The sequence below is a fragment of the Crocodylus siamensis genome, chromosome 6 (genome assembly GCF_052110815.1).
Source record: "Crocodylus siamensis isolate JL-2025a chromosome 6, ASM5211081v1, whole genome shotgun sequence".
In the NCBI taxonomy this organism is placed as follows: domain Eukaryota; kingdom Metazoa; phylum Chordata; order Crocodylia; family Crocodylidae; genus Crocodylus; species Crocodylus siamensis.
Window position 1 is genome coordinate 70268743 of NC_143400.1, and position 10389 is coordinate 70279131.

General features: G+C 49.0%; 1 protein-coding gene across 2 annotated transcripts; it reads right to left on the reverse strand.

The window, feature by feature from the left end:
* Positions 1 to 267: 267 nt before the first annotated feature.
* On the reverse strand, positions 268 to 4683 carry COMMD2 (COMM domain containing 2). 2 transcript variants are annotated; one of them, XM_090053406.1, is made up of 5 exons: positions 4528 to 4683; positions 4355 to 4432; positions 3639 to 3721; positions 2064 to 2237; positions 268 to 902 (listed from the first exon to the last, which is right to left on the reverse strand). In XM_090053406.1, the coding sequence occupies exons 1-5, from the start codon at positions 4592 to 4594 to the stop codon at positions 705 to 707; spliced, it is 600 nt and encodes a 199-aa protein (XP_089909532.1). In that variant the 5' UTR covers positions 4595 to 4683; the 3' UTR covers positions 268 to 704. The 2 variants fall into 2 exon arrangements, with proteins under 2 accessions (XP_089909532.1, XP_089909533.1); XM_090053407.1 differs by lacking the exon at positions 4355 to 4432 and having other exon boundaries at positions 4528 to 4648.
* Between the last annotated feature and the right edge of the window lie 5706 nt (positions 4684 to 10389).

Below are 10389 nucleotides of genomic sequence, written 5' to 3' on the forward strand. Positions count from 1 at the left end.
TAATTCCATAAGAAAGTTATTACTGACTGCCTCCCTGTGGTAGGTAAGTCCCTTTTTAAAAGTCAGGGTTGCGATACCGTATTATATTATTAACATCCTTACACTGTTAAACAGTAAGATGTTAATAAACTCCTGCTTTATCCTGCTTCTACTCCTGAAATCTGTGGAAGCTAAATTTCCTATTTAATATTAATTTGGCTTTCAGTCTGGAAGAGGAGAGCATTTTAAAGTTATTTTCAGTGATCATACAAATAAGAATCTGGTAAATATCATGCCAAATTAGCTTGTGTATTTTTTATTTTAACAAGGAAGGAAAACAATCAAAACATTGTTTGGTAAGTATTCATGAATCTGCAACTTTGAATTACACTGAAACAGTCCTACATGATATTAAAAAAAGCTCTTCAAGTAAGTTAACTAATTTTGAGTGCAAAAAAGCTTCTATGTAAGCAGTATGTAGGATTTCCAACTATGCAGTTCAAGCATAAGATAGTTATTTGATCTTACAATAAGTAGCTTTGTACAGTTAGCACCAAAGGATGCCAAAGGATGTTCAGCCTATAAATGCTAGCCTAAGTTTCTGGCACAGGAAAGGTTTTCATCTGATCCAGATGCTTATTTTCTTCAAACTGTGTCTGTGAATATTGACTTTTTTTTAAAACTCTCATTTCATGTATTAGTGAGGTAACAGTCACAATTAAATGCTATTTCATGTTGCGTACTATTCGCCTACAATGGTTAGTCTTCATTTCTCCCAAGGCTTGTTCCAGTTGCTGAATCAGATGGAGAAGTGTAGCAGGGTCAGTTTGTAACACTTTGGTAGTCTGATCACCATTCTGATTAAGGTGCAGCTTTACAGTTACAGCTGGTTTAATCTGTTGTCTCAGACTTCTACTGGCAAGCTGTATGGGAGTAACGGAAGCAGTAAGTGTTACAAAGAACAAAACACATTAGGAACTCCAGTACAGGTTTTCCCTCGCTTTATGAGATACATTATGCATTCTCAGAAAACTGTGCATAACTCAAATTTGCATAAAGGGAACCCAGTTTATAACGTAACAAATAGGGATACATTCTCAAAGCAGCAACAAAAGAAGGGAGTGAGGCTGGGGTTAGGGAAGGGATGTGGGGGGCAGGGAGGAGTGGAGCTGCATCCAGGACTGCAGCAGGGAGCAAAGTGGAGGGAACTGTCAGTGGGTACGGGGTGCGCAGCTCTTGCTGGTACATGCAACCCAGGAGGGCTGTGGGTTGGGGGACTGTGCCAGGCTCTTCCCAGGGGGCATGTGCCCCCCAGATCTGCATGCAGGACGAGAGCAGGCTGCCGCCCGCCCAGAACACCAGGAAGAGCCCTGTGCCACTGCTGGCCCCAGCCCGCAGGGATAGCCCGCTCTCATCCCCCACACAGATCCAGGGACACATGCCCCGCTGTGAAGAGCCCAGCACAGCCCACCAGCCCTCGCAGGGTGCGTGTAGCAGGAAGAGCCACACTGCCCCCCAACCCGCACCCACTGACGTTCCCTCCGCTTTGCTCCCTGCTAAAGCCCCAGAAGCAGCCGATGCCACCTGCTTGGAGCCACTGGGCTGTGCCACGACCCTCCCCCAACAGACTTACCTGGCTTATAACAAATTCTGGGTGTAAAAAAAAAGGGTCATTGCATAAGAGTGAATTTGCATATACAGAAGCCACATAAAGCAAGGGAAACGTATCACATTAAGAATTCACAAGATTTCTGCAATATTATTCAAAAACAAAACTGAGTTTTGAACATACACATGCATGTCTAGTTTCATTATTAAAAAAAAAAAAAATCGCTGCTATTAAATGCTTCAATGTATTTACTGCTTCAATTAAATAATTTCATTTTATGCCAAAGATTTAAAAAACAATTAAGTAGTCCAAACAAAGTTATCCCTTGATTTAGTATACAAATTTAAACTGCAGTGAATTCAAACTGCATTAAAACAAACACTGAAATAGCTTTGCAATTTACCTTATCTCTTTCATAGCAGCCTGTGCTATCAATTTATGCAACAAAGATCTAATTAAACATAAGTTATATTACCTGCACATCTAATCTCCATTCAAGGCTATGATAACTGGGTAGTTCTGGTGTCAGTTCACCAAGAATGCTTCTGATCTCCTTTCTATGGTCAAGGTAAAGCTGAAGCAATAACTTGTTCAAGTCCTCTGAGAATCCCAGAACATGCACAGAGTCTTGGAAGTCTATTTCAGAAATCTGGAAAGTAATGGTTTAGAGCCAAAAAAAGAATGACCTGGGTACTGCTTTACTTGCTCTTCAATATGATATTCGTCATTTTCTTAATTTTTAGGTATTAAAGCAATTAATAATGCATTATTACAAATTGTGTAGCATCATTAACATCAGAAAAATTATAATCATTTGATGCAATTCTAATACATTGATACGTTCATTTGTTTTGGATGTAATTTCTGAACTGACGTAACTCTAACTCAAAAAGTTCTTCTCACTTGGATCATCCCAGTTCAGTAGGATCGTCCTAGATCATCTATTATTTTTTAATCACGATGCAGTTCTCATTTTCTACAATTTTGGAAGGGGTCGTGTGCTTGAAGGAAACTGCTGTCGTTTTGCACTGGAGCTCCACAGCAAGTTCTGTTCAACTAAAAGGCCAGCCTACCTGCGGTTAATTATTATGTGACCGTTTTGTTTGTTTGTTTTACTTTCAGGCATTTGCAATATTCAGATATCCCTGGACAGCAGTAGTGAGCAATCTTTCCAATGGGAAAACGGTTTATTTACCATACAATTTCCATTTATTCTTTTCATATCTGCCAATATCCATGCTACCTTCTGACAATATCTGGTTAGAATTTCACAAGCTAAGCAACCCAAACCACACGTTGCCTGGGACAGATATAAGAAATGCCTTAAGAATACCACATTTACTGAACATAATCCAGTAAAACGTCAGTTTACACTACTCCAGGCTCTCTTGAAACCAACGTCCAAGTGCTCTCTCTCAAAAAACGTAACTTTCCTTTTACTTTCAACTGGACAGTTTATTCTTGAAGCATACTACATTGTCCCCCCGCCCCCATCTTAAACTGTTGCATCCATTTGCTTTGTACTGTCAACATGGGCTGCTGACAGATGTGTTGAGTGAGTGCGGGGCAGAACCAAAACAGTGCTTTGCTGGAAGAGGATTCACATCAGTTTGACCCAGCTCACCAGCCTTTGTATAGCTTGTGCACTTCAGCGGGGCCTTTTGGCATTTTTATCCAATAGCCGATTCAATTAGTTAACTAGTTTAATTAGTCAAACTGAGGCAATTTCTCTTCTGGGCATGCGCTATACTCGGCATAGGGTTGTGCCAATCTGAAAGTAAAGCACCATTTTGTTTTTTCCACATCTGTAAGCACCCATGCTGTAAAGTTTTATTTCAAAATCACTGAAATGCAGATGTTAAGAGAAGCAGACTAAGTTGTATTTATACCCTCTCTGTTCTACCTCCCCAACACCAAAGTGGTTTGTTGACTTGAACCCATGCCAACGCATTTGCAGAATTAACATAGAAGCTTTCCATTCCCCACCCCCGGCCAATTTCTACTCTCAAAGCCACACCCCCTTCACGTACTACCCTGAATGTATCCTTACCATGAGTTTAGAGCTCTCAGTGAGAAGATAGGTTAGTCCTTCGACTCCATGTTGAACAACATCACTTGTAACATTGAGTTTTCCTGAAAAGAGGACACAGATTAGCACTTTGTCACTGATATGCCCAAACTAAAAAAAATAGTTAAATATGAAATAAAATATTAAAAAATTAAATAAAACAGCAGGAGAGTCTTAATACTCTGGGTGATTTGAGGTAGACTATGTACCTTGACAGAACCCCAACCTGTACACTTATTACTAAAGGGATGGTAACTGGGCTGACAGCAAAGTGACCACTATTAGTGCCATTTGGAGAGGGAAGCCTGCATGAAAGGGACACCCAGGCAAAACTCAAGCCCACCTATCTCCACGTAGTTATCACTGGCAATGCCGAGTGCTGCCGCAGCTCACAGACTAGGGGATTTTGTTTCTCAAGGAGTTTGTTACCCGGTTTTCCTTTAGAGACAGCCCCATTAAGTCTTCCCCTCACTGCACAGACACCCTCCCCTCCCTACGTCTGCAACAGAAGGAGGGGAGCAGGGTCTCTTTAACCAGCGAGCCGCAGAGGCCGGGACTGGCAGGGGGCCGCACCACCAAGCCGCTCGTCATGGCTGCGGCGGCGGCTACAATGCCCCGGGCCGGGATACACTCGCCCGCGGGAGGCGCGAGCCACCTCCTCCTCACGAGCCGCGGGTCCTCGCTGCTCCGCATCTTACTCGCTGCTCCTTCGTAGACCTTGGCGTTAGCGCCTTTCCGCAGGAACTCCAGCGCCAGCCGGCCCAGCTCTCCCGCCACTGCAACGACACGGCACAGCGCGCTCAGTCGCCGGCCCGGCCGCCACCGCCGCCGCCGCCGCCTCCCGCAGCCCCCCCGGCCGTCGTCCTCGCACCTGCGCTGTCCAGGCGGGGCAGGAAGCCCAGGTGCTCCTTGTGCTCCTCCGACAGCACCAACAGCATCGTAACAACCCACCTGCCGCCGCTTCCTGTCAGCAACTGGCTCAGGGCAGGCGCTGAGGCGGCCCCGCCGAGCGCGGCGATTGGCTGCTCTCGACCTGGCGGGCGGGGCCAGGGGCGGGGGCCTGCGCGCGACCTTGTGTTTCCCGGGACGCTCCGCGCCGCTGGTGTTGTGCAACTGGGGAAGCTCGTCAGCGCCCGCGTAGGCGGGGCTGGGGTTGGGAGAGGGGGGTGTTCTCTGCTAAGCACTTGTTAAAAGGGAGTAAACTATAAAAGTAAAGCTGATTGTCCTCATTCTTATTAGTTGTTTTTGTAGAAATAGAATCTCCGTCTTTTTGTGTGCCTGTTTTCAGTGCGCTGATTGGAAACGTTATAAAAAAGTCAGAATCGGAGGTGTCGTCAGTCACTAGGCAAACATATCCCATGGTAAGAGTGGCTTACCTGTTATTTATGTCTGAAGGCATAAGAAGGGAAGGGATGAGCTACCCAGGGTGCCACACAGACTCATTGTTCTTTCTCCTTCCCACAGAAATAACCGCCTTGGATATGATTTTTATCATTTTACATTGCAGGAAAGAAATTTAACCTGAAAGTGTTAACTGCATATCATGTTCAGAGATTTCCAGGAGTTAGACATGGAAATGACCTGTTAGAGCATCTAGTCCACCTGCCTTGCCAGTGCAGGAGGTTTCATTTTATGTAATTCAGGACTGTCCAAGTTGCAAGAAACTCAGCACAACAGTCCCCACCTCCTTGCACCACACGCCATGCAGACTGACATACCCTGGGCATGTATTGCAGGAGCTGCACGCTGAACTCCGACAGGCCCCTTGGCTAGGGACAGAAATTACATAAACTAGTATAAGCAACCAGAAACCTGTTCAAATCTGTAACACAGCTGAAGTTCAGTACATTACATGTCAACTGCTTTCAAAATGGCCCAAACCGCTTTATGATAAACCTGGATGGAAGTAGTATCAGACTTAACCGGTTTAGGTTAAATTGGTTTATTGAAGTTCTGTCCCAGATCCCCTCCAAATTCAAGTTAACTCACAGTCCCCCAGCATCCCAAGATGCTTTGCACCTTCCTTGCAAACCCCGCCTCAGAGGGTGGGTGGGCTAGCCTTAGCCCAAGCTGTCTGCTCCTGTGGAGCAGGGAGGGGTGCTCTAGGCGCCCCCTTTCCCCCCACCCCCCAGCTTCTGGATGCATTTCTAGAATCAAAAGTGAACATCTGTTTACTTAATGGTTCAATCTACACAGCTTAGACTAACCTACAAAGATTGAATACCCTGCTGTATCGCAAAGGCCCCTCCCACACCGCATAGGTATGGTGTGCACCATGCGGCCCCTGTATCTCAAGATGGGTGACAACTGCTGCACTACACCGGTGCCTCTGCATTGCACAGAGTCCCCCAGAGCTCCCCCAGCACTGGCTCCCTCTGTCCTGCAGGTGACACTGCTCTGCTCATCCCCCAAACGTGGGGGCATGTAACAGAAGTTGGAGGAGACAGGCGATGCCCTGTGACTTTCAAAGCAGCAGCAGGAGAGCAAAGGAGACGAGTGGCATCAGACTGGGAATAAGGGAAGCTACGCATTAACCCCTCAGTGACATGCAGTCTGCAGACCACCAGTTGGACAGCCCTGCTGTAATATAGTTCTCTGTGTATGGAATGGTATATTGGTGATGCTTAGGGGGTGCACATGGGTGCACATCCACACCCTGAGATTGGCAATGCACCCCGTGCAAGTGTCCGACACTGCCAGTGGCACCTGAGGCCAGTTGCTGTTCACCACCCCACCCCCGCCGCTGACACCGCTGGCAGTGTCTGCAGGTGGTTGCCAATTACTGCTGGGCGACACTGACAGCAGTGTGTGCAGGTTGTTGCCGATCGCTGGTCAGTGCTCACCATCCCACTCCCTGCCACTGCAGCCACCTGTGGGAGCTTCCCACTTGCTGCCACTACGCCCCCATGGCCGCCACCTCTGCTACCGCCACCACCCGCAGGCAGCCGCCATTCCCCGCTAGCCTCCAGGGGCAGATGTCATTCCTGAGACGGTATTCCCAATTTAGTCTTGTGGCAGTGTAGGTGGTAGAGTATTTCATGGTAACTATGGTTCTCACACTGGTCATGCTAAAGTCAATTTCAAAATTCCCAAGATTTCAGTGGGAGACAAAGCAACCTGTGTATCTGAATACACTTTGCAGACGTAAGTAATACAATCTTAGAGTTAGGATATAATCCAACTAACTCTTGCTCATTTAAATATGTTTTATTCACTACAATGTTAGCTGATAGGAGTAAGTGGAATATCACTACAATTATGTGAAAGGCATGTTAAGACTTTTTAAGCTTTTCAAATGCCAAGTAACTGGGCCAAAAAATAAAGACCAGTATCTTACATGTATTCACATCCATCACATGTTGTATTAATTGAGTTCACTGGGACACATATGAAGCATTACTCACAAGAGTAAGAATTCCTGCAAGTAATAGTTTGCAGTATTAGGACTTCAATTAATACATATTCTAGAGTCAAAGAAAATGGGGGCATGTAAGTGAAACAAGACGGCTGGATAGAGAAAGACTCAGTAAAGCAGATGGATACAGGATGGAGAGCTCCAGATGGCAGAAGCTGCAGAGAAGGCATGTGCTTTAATTTTATCCAAAATTATTTTGAAACTTTTAAAGATGATGAGTGGAAGGTCTTCCAAGCGGGAGATTCTTGCAAGTTCTTCTCATGCATACTAAAGCCTTAGCTCTAGATGAGGGGTTCCCAAACTGTGGTATGTGTACCCCTGAGGAGATGCAAAAGAAATCTTGTGCAGGTATGCATGAGAAATTGTGTAATGGCAGATTTAATTTTCATTATAATGAAATACAAGGCAGTAATATAACTAGAACACAAGGCAGTCGATAGAACACAAGGCAGTCAAGGGGAAAGAGATTTAACGGTGGGGGTCTACTACAGACCACCCAACCAAGGGGAAGAGCTAGACCAGGAATTCTTAAGTCAGCTGATAGAGGTAGTTAGGTCAAAGGATGTGGTCATCATGGGTGACCTGAACTTTCCAGACATCTGCTGGGAAGAGCAGTCAGCCAGGTCTGACTGCTCACATAGGTTCCTATCCAGAATGCAGGACCTCCATCTAACCCAGGAGGTGCACAGCCGCACCAGGGGAGATGTCTTGTTGGACCTGGTGCTGGTCACTGGCGACAACTTGGTGCGGGGGCTGTGGGTGCTTGACCACCTGGGCAACAGTGATCATCGCCTGCTGGAATTCAACATCCAGCACAAGGTGGCAAGGCAGCAGCTGTAGATTTCAGGAGGGCGGACTTCAATGAGCTAAGAAGAATAGTTGGGGAAGCACTGAGGTCCAGGAGGGGAGGGGAGCCAGGTGTCCAAGAAGAGTGGTCGCTCCTTAAGGAGACAATCCTCCAAGCCCAAAGGGAGGTAATGCCAACACGGATCAAAGGGGGCAGGAGGGCGCAAAAGCCCCCATGGCTCACCAAAAGCGGGAATATCCGGGAATATCTGGGAATATCTCCTAGCTAAAAGGGAGGTGCACACTCAATGGAAGGGAGAAGCCATCACCAGGGAGGACTATACTGCGGTTGCTCGCGGATGCAGGGGGGCAGTCAGGAAGGCCAAGGCAGAGATGGAACTGGGACTGTCCTTTTTTAAATACATAGGGGGCATGTGGAAGAGCCCCGACCCCAGAGAGCCCCAGGGCTGGCCCGACCGGTCGGAGCACGCCCGGCCAGGGCCGGCGGCGCGGGAACACAGGGCGCGAGAGTGGTGGCGCGGCCGCAGCTGGGACGAGAGCCCGGGAGGCGAACCCCATGCGGGGCTTGGTGGCACGTGCCTTAATTAACTTCACCAGGTGTGGCGAAGAGCTGGGCGGCTCAAAAGCGGTGCCAGCGCAGAGCTGGGGGAGACCAGAAGAGCCGGAGGAGGAGGAGGAGGTGCTTCCCAGCGGGGAAGCAGCACGACGGGGGACGGCAGATCGGCACCCAGCGAGGGTCTTCTGGAGCTAGGTAGGGCCCCGCAGGGGCAGGACACAAGAGACGGAGGGCCCTGTGGGCCGTGAACTGAAGTGTGAAGGCTGGGGAAGCGGGGCTCCCCATCCCAGCCCCAAGCAGCGCGGCCCGTAGCCGGAAGTGGCGGAGGCAGGCCGGCCCGTGTGGTACTGGGCAGAAACAGAGCCCAGGCAGGAGCGGCGTGCTCTGGCCACACAGAGGGAAACCCCAACTGGGGAGCACAGGCCTCCGGCAGGAGGCGGATGGGACCCAACAAGAGACTTGAGTCAGCCCCGGCAGGGAGCTGGCAGAGCGGCTCGCGTGTCACTAGCGGGACAATTTTCTTTCGAGGGACTACCCCACCTCAGCTGAGGAGAGGGGGGCACCCCTTTCGACTCACAACAGAGGCCTGGGCGAGGGTGTAGGGGAGGCAGGAGCCCTCACAGACTCCGGACCGGACTGGACAGAAGGTACCGCTTTTGGACGTGCGCGCACCAAGGGAATTCACTGAACCTATTAACAGCAAAGTCATGGCAGGTGGACTTGGCGAGAGCATCCCAGAAGCGGGAGCCACCCCGTAACAGGAGGGCAAGCCCCACAGTGATCCGCGGGCGCCCAAACTCGCACCATTGTGGGCGGACTCGTGGACAGGGCAAAAAGAAGGTTCCGGGTAATGTGGGGCTCCTGCAGGACACGATAGGAAATTTAGTCGTCACACCAGATGACAAAGCTAACATATTTAACGATTTCTTTGCCTCCATTTTCCTGAGCAGGGGCCAGAACAGCCACCCCCCTCTGGGCCCCCCTTAAACTCCAGGGGAGGCGCACCTAGGCCAAGGGTTAGTGAGGATCTAGTCAGGGAACTTCTGGAGGGACTGGATGTATTCAGATCAGCTGGTCCAGATGATCTCCACCCCAGAGTACTGAGGGAATTAGCAGAGGTCATTGAAGGACCCCTGGCATGGCTTTACAAGCACTCGTGGTGCTCTGGTGTGGTGCCAGAGGACTGGAAGAGGGCCAATGTGGTTCCCATCTTCAAAAAGGGGAGGAAGGACAACCCGGGAAACTATAAGCCAGTTAGTCTTACCTCAATCCTGAGCAAGCTTTTTGAGAGAATTATTTTGGCACATGTCCACAAGGGGCCAGAAGGGGAGATTAGGCTTAGGGGCAACCAACACAGGGTCATTAGAGGCAGGTCCTGTCAGACCAACCTGGGGGCCTTCTACGACCAGGTCACCAAATCCTTAGACGCAGGGGTAGCAGTGGATGTAGTCTTCCTGGACTTTCAGAAGGCCTTCGACACTGTCTCTCACCCCGTTCTCATTAAGAAACTGGGGAACTGTGGTGTCAACACCTACACAGTCAAATGGGTCGCCAACTGGCTGGAGGGTCACACGCAGACAGTGGTGGTGGACGGGTCATTTTCAACCTGGAGGGATGTGGGCAGTGGGGTTCTGCAGGGCTCGGTCCTCGGGCCCGCACTGTTCAACCTCTTCATCAGCAACTTGGACAAGGGGGTAAAAAGCACCCTGTTCAAATTTGCTGATGACACTAAGATGTAGGGGGATGTGGGCATGCTAGAAGGGAAGAGTAGGCTGCAATCGGTCCTAGACAGGTTACAGGGGTGGGCGGATGAGAATAGGATGGGATTCAACACTGACAAGTGCAAGGGGATGCACCTGGGAAGGAAGAACCAGCACCATACCTACAGGCTGGGGAACTCCCTTCTCATCAGTACAGAGGCAGAAAAGGATCTTGGAGTCATCACTGATGGCAAA